The sequence below is a fragment of the Panulirus ornatus genome, chromosome 49 (assembly GCF_036320965.1).
Source record: "Panulirus ornatus isolate Po-2019 chromosome 49, ASM3632096v1, whole genome shotgun sequence".
In the NCBI taxonomy this organism is placed as follows: domain Eukaryota; kingdom Metazoa; phylum Arthropoda; class Malacostraca; order Decapoda; family Palinuridae; genus Panulirus; species Panulirus ornatus.
In genome coordinates this window covers 6338029-6354467 of record NC_092272.1, presented here as the reverse complement: position 1 = coordinate 6354467, position 16439 = coordinate 6338029, and the positions used below count along the sequence as shown (strand labels likewise).

Genomic DNA, 16439 nt, shown 5'->3' with positions numbered 1-16439 from the left:
TACCTTAGTCTGTTAAGTCTTGGGTCTTTGAAATGACAGAATGTTTGTGGTTGTTAGGCAGATGGTGATTGTTCTGAGTACTTTTTGTTTGGTTTGCAGCTTTGTTGACTGGCCTGACAAAAGGTATTGAAATGCCCTGATGATCTTTCCTGATTACAACACCTAAGTTTCTCATTTTAGTGTTGAGAAAACGGAGTGGGTGCAACCATTGTTTTATGTAGCCCAATGATGTTTTGAAAATGGAGAATAAGATGGCAGAGTTAGTGATGAGAGATAGACAGATGGATAAAGCCTTGAAGAATGAGGTGTAAGAAGATACTTTCCTGCTGATATGGCAATATTTGTTGGAAGATGTAGGTCAGCCTTTTCTGATTTATAGGTGTAAAACATGTTGTGCAACAAGAGAATGACTAATACAGTAGACAAACTTGACATTTCACCAGAGCAGAAAGCCTGTGATAGAGCCTTTACAAACCTCACCTCATATATCCAGTCTTTAGTCATTGGCAAGGGTCATCCTGACATAACTTCATTGCCAGAGCGTTTAGAGAGCTAGACTTATGATCATTGCAAGGCAATCTTATTCCAGTCCATTCAGTCACAAACTGTTTAGGAAGAAATATTTATTGATATGTTCATGCTGCAGTGACTAGACAAGAAAAGTGGAAACCAAAAGCCAGTACTCCTTAGCACACACTAAACAAAGATTATCAAAATAGAAAATGATACATACACTATGCTCTAGGGCTGGAAAGAGTCTGACAATCCAAGGATATGGAAAATGTTTCACGGAAATAACTGGATTTGTGACATAAATAGTGGTTTACCAGAAATTGAAACTGCATAAGATTGGTATGGACTGCTTTGATCCTGAATAAACTTTCAAAGTTAATGGAGAGATCATGCATCTGTTTTAACCCTTTCATTGCCATGGACATCAGTCTATGAATACATATGAGGGTGTTGTGAACGTCAGTCAACAAAACTTGATTTCCTTCTTGGTCATGTTACACTCTGCAGGCTGCCATAGATGACAACCCAAACAAAGTCACTGGAGCTGCTGGGACACCTCAGTACCCATTCAGTCATGATGGTAGAAAGTTACATATCTGCTTCCCATAGCTTGTCACCTACTGTAGAAGCTAGTTTCCCAGCCAAAAGTCCAAGAATTCTTAATGGTATGCCCTTGAAAACTGGTGTTAGATGAGTTATTAGATGAGTAGGATCTCTGTCTGATTCTGATTTTTTCTTTGGAGGAGAGACTAATCAGTGCATATATCATAAGCGTTGAGAAGAAAGGAGATAGCAGGAAACAGGAGTGCAAAGCAAAAAATGGTAGTGCTCTTGACCATACCATTCTTGCAAGAATGATCTACATTTGTATGGTAAAAGTACGGTGATTTTAGGCTAAATATATATCCCATTGATAACAGTTAGTATGGAATATGTAATGATGATGACGTGTTATGAAAGCAGTTATTTAGTGATGAAATGTCGATAGTATAGTCATATAGTGTGTAGACCTGATTCATAGTGTAAGAAACAATAATATGATGATAATGAAAAAATATAGAATGTACATTATTATAGAAACAACAATATAACAATAACAGGAAGATAGTAAAATGTACATGGTAAACTTTTGTAAATTAAGATACATATAGAGTAATATATGGTGTGGGAGGCAAGTTGTTAGAAGCAGTGAAAAGTTTTTATCGAGGATGTAAGGCATGTGTACGTGTAGGAAGAGAGGAAAGTGATTGGTTCTCAGTGAATGTAGGTTTGCGGCAGGGGTGTGTGATGTCTCCATGGTTGTTTAATTTGTTTATGGATGGGGTTGTTAGGGAGGTGAATGCAAGAGTTTTGGAAAGAGGGGCAAGTATGAAGTCTGTTGTGGATGAGAGAGCTTGGGAAGTGAGTCAGTTGTTGTTCGCTGATGATACAGCGCTGGTGGCTGATTCATGTGAGAAACTGCGGAAGCTGGTGACTGAGTTTGGTAAAGTGTGTGAAAGAAGAAAGTTAAGAGTAAATGTGAATAAGAGCAAGGTTATTAGGTACAGTAGGGTTGAGGGTCAAGTAAATTGGGAGGTAAGTTTGAATGGAGAAAAACTGGAGGAAGTAAAGTGTTTTAGATATCTGGGAGTGGATCTGGCAGCGGATGGAACCATGGAAGCGGAAGTGGATCATAGGGTGGGGGAGGGGGCGAAAATCCTGAGAGCCTTGAAGAATGTGTGGAAGTCGAGAACATTATCTCGGAAAGCAAAAATGGGTATGTTTGAAGGAATAGTGGTTCCAACAATGTTGTATGGTTGTGAGGCGTGGGCTATGGATAAAGTTGTGCGCAGGAGGGTGGATGTGCTGGAAATGAGATGTTTGAGGACAATGTGTGGTGTGAGTTGGTTTGATCGAGTAAGTAACGTAAGGGTAAGAGAGATGTGTGGAAATAAAAAGAGCGTGGTTGAGAGAGCAGAAGAGGGTGTTTTGAAATGATTTGGGCACATGGAGAGAATGAGTGAGGAAAGATTGACCAAGAGGATATACGTGTCGGAGGTGGAGGGAATGAGGAGAAGTGGGAGACCAAATTGGAGGTGGAAAGATGGAGTGAAAAAGATTTTGTGTGATCGGGGCCTGAACATGCAGGAGGGTGAAAGTTGGGCAAGGAATAGAGTGAATTGGATCGATGTGGTATACCGGGGCTGATGTGCTGTCAGTGGATTGAATCAGGGCGTGTGAAGCGTCTGGGGTAAACCATGGAAAGCTGTGTAGGTATGTATATTTGCGTGTGTGGACGTGTATGTGTATACATGTGTATGGGGGTGGGTTGGGCCATTTCTTTCGTATGTTTCCTTGCGCTACCTCGCAAACGCGGGAGACAGCGACAAAGCAAAAAAAAAAAAAAAAAAAAATATAGAGTAAGAAAAGAACATAAAGTACTGATATAACGTAAATTTTATTGTAATCTCGTGTGTGCACTAAGTCATGGTGTAAGAAACAAAAACAATAAATGATAAAATGTAACTAATGAAATAAACCAGTATGTAAATTGATATATATTTATAAGAATTAAGTGTAAGTTATATATACTTTTGTTAACTTCTGAATATCATCAGAGAAGTGTTATGCTTGTCTGAAAAATGTTCCTAGTGGTCAGGTCACACTGCAAGGTCTTTCCTTCATGCCAGATGGTGAGTACTTGATTTTTTTTATTTTGGTTTTGTTACTTGAAAAATTTTCTTCTTAAAAGAAAATTTGAAACTTACTTTGAACTTGCTGATCATATACAGAAAGAGTTGCCGTATATTGAGAATTAGCCAGTCCTCCAGTAGAGCATTATTTTCATGAATGAAGGATGCTTAGTGATTAGAAAGAAATAATGATATTGGTATTTTTGATGAATCAAATATTTAGTTTGCTTTTTTCCTCGCGTAAGGGGGTTGTAAAAGCCATTTGCACGCCATAAGGGTTAAGAAGGCAAATTGAAAACTCTACCTTGCTGTCATCAATAAGCACAGAGTCACCCAATGTAACCTTTGAACCCTACTGATTTAAGAAAACGTTCTGTGGCATATTCTTGTGGTGAACCAGTTATATATTAAAGGCTGAAAAACTGCCTTATACATTAATGATGATACTGAAGACTGAAAATATGAAGATTAGCCCATTGATGTAAATGATGATAATGAAGACTGAAAATATGAAGATTTGCCCATTGACTGTGGCTGCTCCTGATTCTTAGTGTAATCTTTAGATTTTTGAGAAAATTAGATTTTTTTTTCACCATTTAAAAGAGCTTTTTTTTCCTGAAGACAAATGATAAGTATATTTTTTCTCATACTTGATCACTGTTTCCTGTAGTAGCCAGGTAGTGCCAGGAAGCAGACGAGAAAGAAAGGCCATATCCGTTCACACACACACACATTTATATATGGAAGGATGAAAAGAAAAAGATTTTGAGTGATCGGGGCCTGAACATACAGGAGGGCGAGGAGGTGTGTAAGGAATAAAGTGAATTGGAAAGATGTGGTATACTGGGTTGACATGCTGTCATTGGACTGAACCAGGGTGTGTGAAACATCTGGGGTAAATCGTGGGAAGACCTGTGGGACCTGGATGTGGATAGGGAGCTGTGGTTTTAGTGCATTTCACATGACAGCTAGAGACTAAGTGTTAATGAATGTGGCCTTTTTGTCTGTTTTCCTGGTGCGACCTTGCTGAAGTGGGGACAGCGATACTGTTTCCTGTGGGGTGGCGCTGGGAATAGATTGGAGGCAAGCAAGTATGAATATGTACATGTGTATATATATATATATATGCATGTGTCTGTGTATGTATGTGAATGTGTGTGCATATGTTGATGTGTATGGCATTTATGTATATACATATGTATATGAGTGGATGGGCCATTCTTCGTCTGTTTCCTGGCGTCACCTCACTGATGCAGGAAACGGCACTCAAGTACAATAGATAAATAAAAAGATGAATAAATAGATATAGATATACTCCTATGACTCCAGGGGGAAATGAAACACAATAAGTTCCCAAATGCACTTTTATGTAATAAGTACATCATCGGTGGGGATACAAAAAAGAAATATAGCAGTCAGTTAATATACAGTGAAGGTACATGCACATATTCATACTTGTTTGCAGTTATCGATTTCTGACACTCCCCCCTCTTCTCTCTCTCTCTCTCTCTCTCTCTCTCTCTCTCTCTCTCTCTTGTATTGGAAACAGCAAAAATGCTTGAAAGGAAGAAAAAATGATGCATATACATTTTATCTTCTGTCCCACACCAGATTGTCACATCCACTCACATCCATACCTGAGCTGTCATGTGTAGTGCACCAAAGCCACAGCTCTTTATCCACATGCTGGCCCCATGGTCCTTTCTATGGTTTACCTCAGACATTTCACATGCCCTGCTTCAATCCATTGACAGCATGTTGACCCCAGTATGCCACATCATTCCAATTCATTCAATTCTGTGCATGCCTTTAACCCTCCTGCATGTCTGGGCCCTGATTGCTGAAAATATTTTCCACTCCATCTTTCCACCTCCAATTTGGTCTCCTGCTTCTTATTCCCTCCACCTCTGACACATATATCCTCTTTGTCAACCTTTTCTCACTCATTCTGTCCATATGTCCAAACCATTTCAATAAACTCTCTTCTGCTCTCTCAGCCACACTCTTTTATTACCACACTTCTCTCTAGCCATATCATTACTTACTCGATGAAACCAACATTTCATTACCAACACCTCCACCCCTCTCCACACAGCCTTATCTATAGTCCATGCCTCGCATCCATATGATAATGGTGGTACTGCTATTCCTTCAAACATACTCATTTTTTCTCCTTCCAGATAACATTCTCTCTTTCCACAAATTCTTCAGCACATGGGAGTAATACATTATTTGTGTTGAGTGACCCTAGTAGTTGAATGAATGATAAACCTCCATCAATACCAGCCATATGATGTGTCCCTCCTAACAGCATAATGTATACACATTTCATTTTGAAATTGTGTTATAATTTCCAGTGATGTGTGTTCCATTGTTTATATACATCTCTGTACAAAAATGATTTACTATCCTCCTCAGCACTTTGAAGGTTACTAACCAAGTCAAGAAAATACAGGCTAAGGATGTAGTAACATTGTCTGAGTTGCCAGTAGTTGTTCTTAGACTGAGTGTTCTGTTTTTTTTTACTGTGCTTAGGGTTTTCATATGCCCCAGACTATTTAGTGCTCATTTGCAGTCAACTGCTACAGGTGTCCCATACCTTATACAGCAAGCACATCAAAAGTCATTGGGTTAAGGAAATGGACTTGACAGGGGACCTGTCTGTTTGTTTGGTGTTTTTTGCTACAATGGTATGGAAAATGGTTTTGGACAAAGCTGTCTTATCCATAGACTCCTTTTTAACTTTCTTGTGATGGTACAGTTACAGAAACAGAGCAGGCAAGCTGAACATGATGACGAAATTGAACTTGGAAATTGTAGACAATACTGATCATTGTACTGTGAATGTCTACATGATTCCTTTGTGCACTTTCACACATACCTCTGACATATAGTGGTACCATGTTTGTTTGTTTTCCAGCATACATGTTTCTTTGCCTTTGGAGTAGACAATTTTTACCACATTTATATCAGCAAAGACCAAATGACTTAAGTGTTGCATTGCTATCATTATGGTTCGAGATCACCACATTATATATATTGGTAATGTCAGTCTGAAAAATATGCATCTGTTTTAGAAGGTCATATTCTTTGTTGCAGGGATGTATTAGCACATGTAATTTATTTTAGGCAAGAAAGTTGTCTAAGACACAGTTCAAGAATTTTTGTGTTTCAAGGAAGAGGCACACATATGAATAATCTTCCACATTTAACACATGGCTGATGCAGATCAAGAACCTCCAAAACTGATCATTTGCTTTGATAATACAGATGATTCATATTTTTTCATAGCATGAAATCCTAAATTTGCATTCATAAATCTGTATATGTGCATGTATGGGTATTTATGTACATATACGTGTGTATGAGGGGATGGGCCATTCTTTGTCTGTTTCCTGGAGCTACCTCACTGACACAGGATATGGCAGTCAAATCTAATGATAATGATAGTAATAATGATAAAGATAACAAATCTGGATGGTTTCTAGTCTTGGTTTCATGAATTCATAATGTATGGTCAAAATATATTTCCTTGCACATCAGCTTGGCTCAGTTGCTTACACCATGCTTTTCTGAGTTTCCACATTTTCATTCGATGTGTAATGCATTTGCATTACATTGGCCATTGCTCTCATGAACTGTCTGCGTGTGTTTTGCATCCAATGTCTGGCAGCTGCTTCTCACAGTTTCTTTGTAGAGAGCAGCAACATGTATGGTACCTCCTGGAATATTAGGTAGACACATTAGGGAGAAGTACTCGGCAGGAAAATTAGGTAGGAGCCTCTGAAAGCATTGTGTTAGAGTTGCTATCTGCCAGTGGCCTGTTAAGGATGAGGCAGTAAAGACTAGAAAGCAGCACTGGAGTTCATCAGTTATGGAGAATTTTCCCTTGGCCACCCTGTTGAGGGAGTTCCTGAAGGGAACGGGCATCAGAGATATAGGTAGATAGATACCTTCTTTCATTGTTCAGCTAAGCTGTGGAACTCTACTACTCTTTGTCATTTCCTGCAAATTGATGAATGTAAAATTCTTTTACTCTTCTTTTCACCTGAGACGGACTTTGTGTGGGGCATGTTTTACCCATTCATATTTGTTATTATAGAAAAAAAAGGAAAAAGAAATTACTTTCTTGAGGAAAGGTAAAATCATTAACCTTGAATTGATGATCAAGTCTGAGAAGTTTACATCCTCAGAACTTAAACATTCATATGCAGGTCATCACTTTACAAGGATTTGACGTTCATGGTATAGGAGTATGCATGTACCTCCTTTAGTACTAAAATCTTTGAAGTGATAGCCAAAATGGGCTGTAAAAACTCATGGCATAGATATGTACCCTCATGGATAATCCAGTTGTGAACTGATTATAACTATAGTGTAAATATTGTTATACATTTTGATTTAGTATTCAGTATTTTGTTTATGTTGTCCATTTTTTTATTGATGGTTAAGAGCAGAATGAACATAATGTTTCAGTTACCTTATTTGGTTAAGAGCAGAATGAACATAATGTTTCAGTTACCTTATTTGTTTCCTGTAGGAATACTGTCATTTGATATGTACATTGTTTGCTTTGTAGACAACCACAGGAAGAGTATAGTTGCTTCTTCATGTCATTTCTCGATTCATTAAATACATGATAACAGCACAGTACACAATTGAAAAGACACTAGTAGCAGAAAAACAGGAACTTAATGCCCCCAAAATATAGTGTAGTGTGATAAGAAATATTAGTCAACTAGGCTTGAGTGGCTTGGAGTTTTGGAGTAGGCCTGTGTCCAGACTTTGGCCACTTTACCTGTGTATGTGTGAACCACCTTTTTACAGAGCAAATTTTAGATGTTAGAAGATAAACCATGCAAGATTGAAGCTATGCAAAAGAAACCCTCTAGAGCAAAGGGATATTGCTCTCCATTTTATAGGCCTCTCCTCTTGCACATACTTCACTAAACATATTTACTTTGATTGAAACTTTTAATGCTCCTCCAACTTTTCTACCTTGATTGATATCACAGTTTCACTTGAATTTTTCCATGGCCATTTCTGGTGACCATCACTCTCAAGTACTAAAACTACTTAAATTCTAATCCAGAGGGGTCCCTGACTTACTAGTGTCTGACCTACAAATTCCCATACTTATGAATGACCTCCAAAAATAACAGCATTGAGTTACTTGTCTGACATACAGCAGTTACTCATGCTTAAGAATCGCAGAGTTGCATCTATTTTTCATGGTATTGTATTGTGTGATGTTCTGTAAACTGTATTTACTGCAAAATGCAATTTCTGATACTTTATTTCAGTAGGTTACAGGTAAGTACTCTTAATTTCATGCATTTCTTTCTGTTGTCTGACTTATGAACGGATTTCTTCATGAACAAGGTCCAGGAAGCTAATCTGATGCAACACGGGGACCCTCTGTATTCTCATATAAAATTTACAGTACGGCAAGATACCCTATCTGTTACAGAACTGAGGATTATACTTATGAATAAAAAAAATGTAATTGTGAAACTAACCAGAGATCACATCCTGGTGGTCTGTCATACAAAAAATCTTATATCATAATTTTATGAGACCGTATTTGATTACATGATAATCATCATTATGCACACAAGTTCAGAGTATGACCACAAATTAATTTTATAACCCATCTTGCAGTTAATGATTTTGCAGAGTTGAACATTTGTTTTGTAGCACTTAACATGTTATACTCTGATATGTAGATGTCAGTAACTTGTATGATATTGAGTGACGCAGTACGTTAATGGTATATTTAAGTCTATAATGACGATATTTTTGTTTGTTTTAGTGCTAAGTAATGAGTCAAGTATAGAAGAGACTTGCATGGAGCCGCAAACCAATGGGCAGCAACTGGTAAAGCAGAAGAGCATGGAGGAGGTTCCTTTGAAGCTGCAAGACCAACAACTGCCACAACTTCAGGAACCTGACTCAAAGCAGAGCCAATCACAACCTGCACATATACCTCAACCACAGCCTTGCCTCATCACTCCTAACCTTACTTTGGAAGAAGAGGCTCAGCAGAAACTTGGTGTGTTTTATAATGAAGACAGAAATACTACTCATTCTAACATTTTACTGTTTTTGGCTAATATGAATTCTTTTGCTGTCCTGCATCGAGATCCCTCATTTAGTAAAAGTTCAAAAGAATCAAAGTTGATTTGCTAAAGCTGTAAGCTATTTGTTGAATTTATGCATTTCATACTTTTCATTCATATTAGCTTTACTGTTTAGGCAGGCAGATGACTAGATGCCCATGTTTGAAAGTAATTCTGTCATTGATTACACAGCCATTTACAGGAAACAACATTGCAGTTATGACAAGATATTTGCTTCATCATTAGGTTCATTGTATTATGGCTTCTCCTGATCCATTCCTTAACTTTTACATTCCATGAAAAAGTAGAAATGAGACTAAACACACATGGAACTAATTTGATCACTGGACAAGTTATGTGTGGACAAGAAGTCATTTGTGGTTTGCACAGCAGTAGTTATTGCATTATGTCTTGGTTCCTGAGTTTCTTTAGGGTTCAGATGCCATTCTGCTGGAGTAGGCAATATTGAAGATTTCAGCTTAGGAGAGATAGATATGAAGGTATCTAGTTTTAAATGACCCTTATGACCTATCGGTAATCACATATTTTGAAATGGATAGCCTTGAACTACAGCCTTGGGATGAGGGATCTCATGGCAGGAAATGCTTGCGTTGAGAATGGTGTGGTAGCTTTTTCCTGAGCAGTCGAAGAACAGAGTTAGGGGGTTCAGTGTGCTGAGCAAATCATGATAGGTAGTTTATGTGGAATTCCTGCTGAGTTGTGAATAAGTCACTTAAGAATATGGGATTCCTGCTGAGTGGTGAATAAGTCACTGAAGAATATAGAGATGATAGCTGGGATATATGATGATGGCACAGACATGTTCTATCTGACTTAGCCTATCACCCATACTTACAATGAATAACTTGATGGACTGAATACTTTGCGAGGGGCTGGTACCTATCAAGTCAGTAGAGGGGTTGACACGGTTAAAAGGAGGGCTGATGGTCATGATTGCATTTTTGGCCTTGTTGATGGTGATAAGGTTGGCAGTTTCTGTTATGGAAGCTGTTTAGGGTGCTCTAGAGGGTGATGTAGTTAGAAAAGCTGTCGCCATTATTTATTCTAATGGAAGTCATCATTGTGCTAACAAAGAGACCACAGTTCTCATCTTGTATTTCGAGTGGGTTCTTACAGATAGGGGACTAGAGGCTGATGAAGCTGATGTTCTTTTGGAAGCATACAGTCAGAAAACATTCAATGAGGAAGTCTGCCTGCCATAAAATGAGACTTCCCTTCATCCCAAAGTTAATGGCTTTGTTTATGAATATATTATGGTGGACTAGGTTGAAAGCTGTAGTGAAGTCATCAATAAGAATCACAAAAGTCTAGAAAGCTGACAAGGGAGTGGTATTTAAAGGTCTTTATATTACTGAAGAGCTAAAGGTCCATGGGGCTTACAGAGTCTGTGTAAGCCAGAGTTAAATTCGTGATTTTCTTGGAGTGGACTGGGGTTTGGATGATGGTACCGAGTCATAACTCACAGAAAAACTGGACTTACTAACTCACACATCTCTGTAGGGGAACACATGGAATCTTCCAGGCAGTGGGATATTTTGATTGCTGGAGAGAAACAGTGAGGATGGGGCAGAAGGGGTTTGACTAGTTCAGAAAGTTCTCCCCTTAGAGTAGAGCTTCATAGATAAGTCACTTAGGGTATTTGAACACATGGGGCTTCAAATACATATTCTGACTCTAGGGGCTTGGAGGCAGATGAAGTTAAAGTGAAGTTAAATTGCTTTACTGGAAGAGAGATTAATTTAGGGAAAGGAGGAAGCCTGCTTGTTCAGACTGCTTAACTTTCAGTTTCCTGTACCACTGTCTGATTATGGACTGTCTCAAGTGTTACAGTTTTTTAGTGAATAAGATATTTTTGTAGTGAACATTATGTAAAATAATTGCAGAGGGCTATGTAGAAGCATTCTGTTTTGGTTGAAGGTTAGATCTCTGTTGCATTTGTTTCATAAAGTGGGATGTGATTTAGGCTACATAATTTTTGTGCAGTTTTACTGTTCTTTTTTGGGAAAGTGATGATGTACTTCTTTACAGATCTTTTGTGGGAAAGTAATGACCTACTTCTTTGTAGTTCTTTTGGGGAAAGTGATGATGTACTTCCAGGATGGTGCTGACTTGATTTTCCCATTTAGTTTTTGTGACTTCCACACTTAGTATTTGAGTCCAGGCATAGTGGAGAATCCACCATCCAAAGTGAAGTATTGTGGAATTGGTACCTTACTTGTATGATTGTGAAATTTACCCACAGTTATTGGGTTGTCTTGGGGATAGGGATCAGAAAACTGATGTGTGTGTACTGCAATCCATTGATATTATTGGTTGGAATATTATGTCATAATGGTCACCCATATTGATTGAAGTATGGTCAAGAATGTGCAGACCATGTATGGGAAAGTCTAGAACATTTGATAAATGAAGCAGTTCCTTCAGATTTGTGGTTTCAGTTTCATTAAAGTCTCCACACTGCATTGACTTGCACATAGTCACCCAACTATAAGATAATCAAAGGTGTTGATAAGATGCTTAACAAATTTGAATATCTTGGGTAAGTTGGGCAGACGATGGAACACCCATAGATTGATGGGATGGTCTAGTAGAGGTGAGTATTTAGTTATTTACAAATCTGAATTGCCTCCACACCCTCAGGAATTTCACCACTGAGGTAGGACAGAGGTAGTTTCGTTGGACAGAACAGCACTGGTGTGTAGATGATGAAATAGTTCATTATCCCCACTGTGGTGACAGTAGCACCAGCCTTTACTAACCTGACTGTAGTAACATGCTCATCAGTCTTGTTAGGAAGTTACATGACATTTGATAGAAATAATCTTGATTGTCCAAATCACAGTCAAGGAATATCAGCATTGATAAGGTTTGATAGGAGTGGATTTGTACAGTCTCCTTGTAGGAGAGTTGATAGTAATTGATTTCCGAACATGGTGACATATTTTGTGTTCACTGGCATGAATTTGATTTTAAGATTTTAGTTTTACAGCGATGCTGGTGTGTGTGTTTGTGTGGGTGTCTCTCTGCATTTGTATATGCCTTTGCATGTTTGTTTTAGTGTATGTGTTTTAATGTGTTAATGTCTTCGTATGTGCTTTGACAGCTTTGATGGATGCTGTGAAAACAAGGCAAAGCCTTGTTATAAGATGTGAATATGTATTGAAAATGTATACAGTTTTTATGTACGTTCTTTATTGTATTACAAAAAGTTAATAGTTTAGAACTGTTTTTTGTGCTTGAAGACAGAAAATGTAAGAAAGTACTAGAGAGAGGGGATTTATGGTAGAGGCTCGTTGAAATAGATGTTTATTAATTAAGGAGTTGGAGATCAACCAAAAGAGGGAGTGATAGTTTAGAATGAGGTCTTAAAACAGTATGAGGTCCTAAAACTAAAAAGACCTGAAAGGATTTATGTTTTTTGTAGAGTTCACCAGTTATGGAGACTCTTTTTGCCTAGCCACCCTCTTGAGAGAGTTCCTGAAGGGAACAGGCATCAAAGATATAGATAGAATAGATACTCTTTGATAATTTATATATCTTTATCATACATTTCTTTCCCCATGTTAAGTGAGTTATCACATTTAGAATCTTCTATAAACACACATGGCTGGATGCTGAACATCACACATTTATATATCAAAGACCTAGTACTAATGCTTTGAATGTTTACTGAAAAATTTTGGCTTTTGATTTTGGTATAAAAGAATACATTATTTGTCTTTTTTTTGCTGTAAGGAATGTGTGAAAAAGAAGGGCATTTCCTTTACTTCTCCGATGTTATTGTTTCTCTGAGCAACCAAGGGTAAATGGTCTACTTCCAATTATATGATTATTCCTGTAGATTATTTTAAGCTTAGGCACATGCATACTAGTGCCAACATTTATCCTTTTATCCCTTATATAGTTCGTACCATTTTGCTTGCTCATTATTGATGCAGTATGGAGCACAAAGCTGCCACTTTCACTTGCTGATAACCTAACTGTTAATGTGTGATAGAATGTCATGACACACTGATTATTCTCTTTATATGAGATGTATGGCTGCAGATGTATGTGCTAATCCTTTTAATAAATGATGTGATTTTTTTTCACATATTACTTATACCTATAAATCATGAACTAAAGTACATGTATACCCTTTCCAAACAAAATTACATTTTGTTAATGAACAAACTAATTGTGAGTAGCATTAGATGCATGACTAACAGCTGTTTTGTGATTGGCCTGCAGAACACCGCAAGAGTCTAGCAGAGATGTGTGAGGGAGATGTGCGGCCGGGTGGGGCGGTGGGCCTCTCATTAGACCCACTCATGAATGGCCACGACAGCCCCCGCCCCACACTAGGCCGCTCAGAATCTGAGATTACTCCAGATATGAGGCTTCCCCCTGATGAAGAAGGTGCTAAAATTTAAACTATTTATCATGGTGTTTAAAAAGAATAATGTAGTGCACCTTGTTTTTCTCAAAGGATTTGATTACTATAATGAACAAGTAGATGAATTTATTAAAAAAGGGGGTGACTGTATTGTTGACTGGTTGGTAAGGTTATTTAATGTGTGTATGACTCATGGTGAGGTGCCTGAGGATTGGTGGAATGCGTGCATAGTGCCATTGTACAAAGGCAAAGGGGATAAGAGTGAGTGCTCAAATTACAGAGGTATAAGTTTGTTGAGTATTCCTGGCAAATTATATGGGAGGGTATTGATTGAGAGGGTGAAGGCATGTACAGAGCAGTGTGGTTTCAGAAGTGGTAGAGGATGTATGGATCAGGTGTTTGCTTTGAAGAATGTATGTGAGAAATACTTAGAAAAGTAAATGGATTTGTATGTAGCATTTATGGATCTGGAGAAGGCATATGATAGAGTTGATAGAGATGCTCTGTGGAAGGTATTAAGAATATATGGTGTGGGAGGCAAGTTGTTAGAAGCAGTGAAAAGTTTTTATCGAGGATGTAAGGCATGTGTACGTGTAGGAAGAGAGGAAAGTGATTGGTTCTCAGTGAATGTAGGTTTGCGGCAGGGGTGTGTGATGTCTCCATGGTTGTTTAATTTGTTTATGGATGGGGTTGTTAGGGAGGTGAATGCAAGAGTATGAAGTCTGTTGGGGATGAGAGAGCTTGGGAAGTGAGTCAGTTGTTGTTCGCTGATGATACAGCGCTGGTGGCTGATTCATGTGAGAAACTGCAGAAGCTGGTGACTGAGTTTGGTAAAGTGTGTGAAAGAAGAAAGTTAAGAGTAAATGTGAATAAGAGCAAGGTTATTAGGCACAGTAGGGTTGAGGGTCAATTCAATTGGGAGGTGAGTTTGAATGGAGAAAAACTGGAGGAAGTGAAGTGTTTTAGATATCTGGGAGTGGATCTGGCAGCGGATGGAACCATGGAAGCGGAAGTGGATCATAGGGTGGGGGAGGGGGCGAAAATCCTGGGAGCCTTGAAGAATGTGTGGAAGTCGAGAACATTATCTCGGAAAGCAAAAATGGGTATGTTTGAGGGAATAGTGGTTCCAACAATGTTGTATGGTTGCGAGGCGTGGACTATGGATAGAGTTGTGCGCAGGAGGATGGATGTGCTGGAAATGAGATGTTTGAGGACAAAGTGTGGTGTGAGGTGGTTTGATCGAGTAAGTAATGTAAGGGTAAGAGAGATGTGTGGAAATAAAAAGAGCGTGGTTGAGAGAGCAGAAGAGGGTGTTTTGAAATGGTTTGGTCACATGGAGAGAATGAGTGAGGAAAGATTGACCAAGAGGATATATGTGTCGGAGGTGGAGGGAACGAGGAGAAGAGGGAGACCAAATTGGAGGTGGAAAGATGGAGTGAAAAAGATTTTGTGTGATCGGGGCCTGAACATGCAGGAGGGTGAAAGGAGGGCAAAGAATAGAGTGAATTGGAGCGATGTGGTATGCTGGGGTTGACGTGCTGTCAGTGGATTGAATCAAGGCATGTGTATGGGGGTGGGTTGGGCCATTTCTTTCGTCTGTTTCCTTGCGCTACCTCGCAAACGCGGGAGACAGCGGCAAAAAAAAAAAAAAAAAAAAAAAAGATGAAATACACACACACACACACACACACACATATATATATATATATATATATATATATATATATATATATATATGTGTGTGTGTGTGTGTTTGTATGTATGTATGTATGTATGTATGTGAGGCTGAATCATCCATCCATTATTTCAGTAAAGGTGTATTCTTTGTCAATGATTCTGTGGTTTTTAAGGTGCCATTTTATTATAATAAAGATAATATGTGTGGACCAGGTGATTGCTGTAAGGAATATCTTTGTGAAATACTTGGTAATAGTGAGTGAATTGTGTATGGTATTTATAGATCTAGAGAAGACATATGTCAGTATGTTTGAAGGAATAGTGGTTCCAACAATGTTGTATGGTTGCAAGGCGTGGGCTATGGATAGAGTTGTGCACAGGAGGGTGGATGTGCTGGAAATGAGATGTTTGAGGACAATGTGTGGTGTGAGGTGGTTTGATCGAGTAAGTAACGTAAGGGTAACAGAGATGTGTGGAAATAAAAAGAGCATGGTTGAGAGAGCAGAAGAGGGTGTTTTGAAATGGTTTGGGCACATGGAGAGAATGAATGAGGAAAGATTGACCAAGAGGATATATGTGTCGCAGGTGGAGGGAACGAGGAGAAGTGGGAGACCAAATTGGAGGTGGAAAGATGGAGTGAAAAAGATTTTGTGTGATCGGGGCCTGAACATGCAGGAGGGTGAAAGGAGGGCAAGGAATAGAGTGAATTGGATCGATGTGGTATACCGGGGTTGACGTGCTGTCAGTGGATTGAATCAGGGCATGTGAAGCATCTGGGGTAAACCATGGAAAGCTGTGTAGGTATGTATATTTGCATGTGTGGATGTGTATGTATATACATGTGTATGGGGGTGATTTGGGCCATTTCTTTCATCTGTTTCCTTGCGCTACCTCGCAAATGCGGGAGACAGCGAGAAAGCAAAAAAAAAAAAAAGAAAATATATATATATGGATGTGGAAAGGGAGCTGTGGTTTTAGTGCATTATACATGACAGCTAGAGACTGAGTGTGAACGAATGTGGCCTTTGTTTTCTCCTTGCGCTACCTTGCGCACATGCAGGG

The 16439-nt window shown here is 38.7% G+C and overlaps 1 protein-coding gene across 4 annotated transcripts in view; it reads left to right on the top strand.

Annotated features, from left to right (window-relative positions):
• SRPK (SR splicing factor protein kinase) overlaps window positions 1-16439 on the top strand; it is a 184248-nt gene that overhangs the window by 159408 nt on the left and 8401 nt on the right. For 3 of the 4 annotated variants that reach the window (XM_071690909.1, XM_071690908.1, XM_071690906.1), the window contains 2 exons: window positions 8998-9237; window positions 13556-13723. In XM_071690909.1, the coding sequence (XP_071547010.1) occupies window positions 8998-9237; window positions 13556-13723 (408 nt within the window). The remainder of the gene's footprint in view (window positions 1-8997; window positions 9238-13555; window positions 13724-16439) is intronic. The other variant, XM_071690907.1, reaches the window with a different exon arrangement.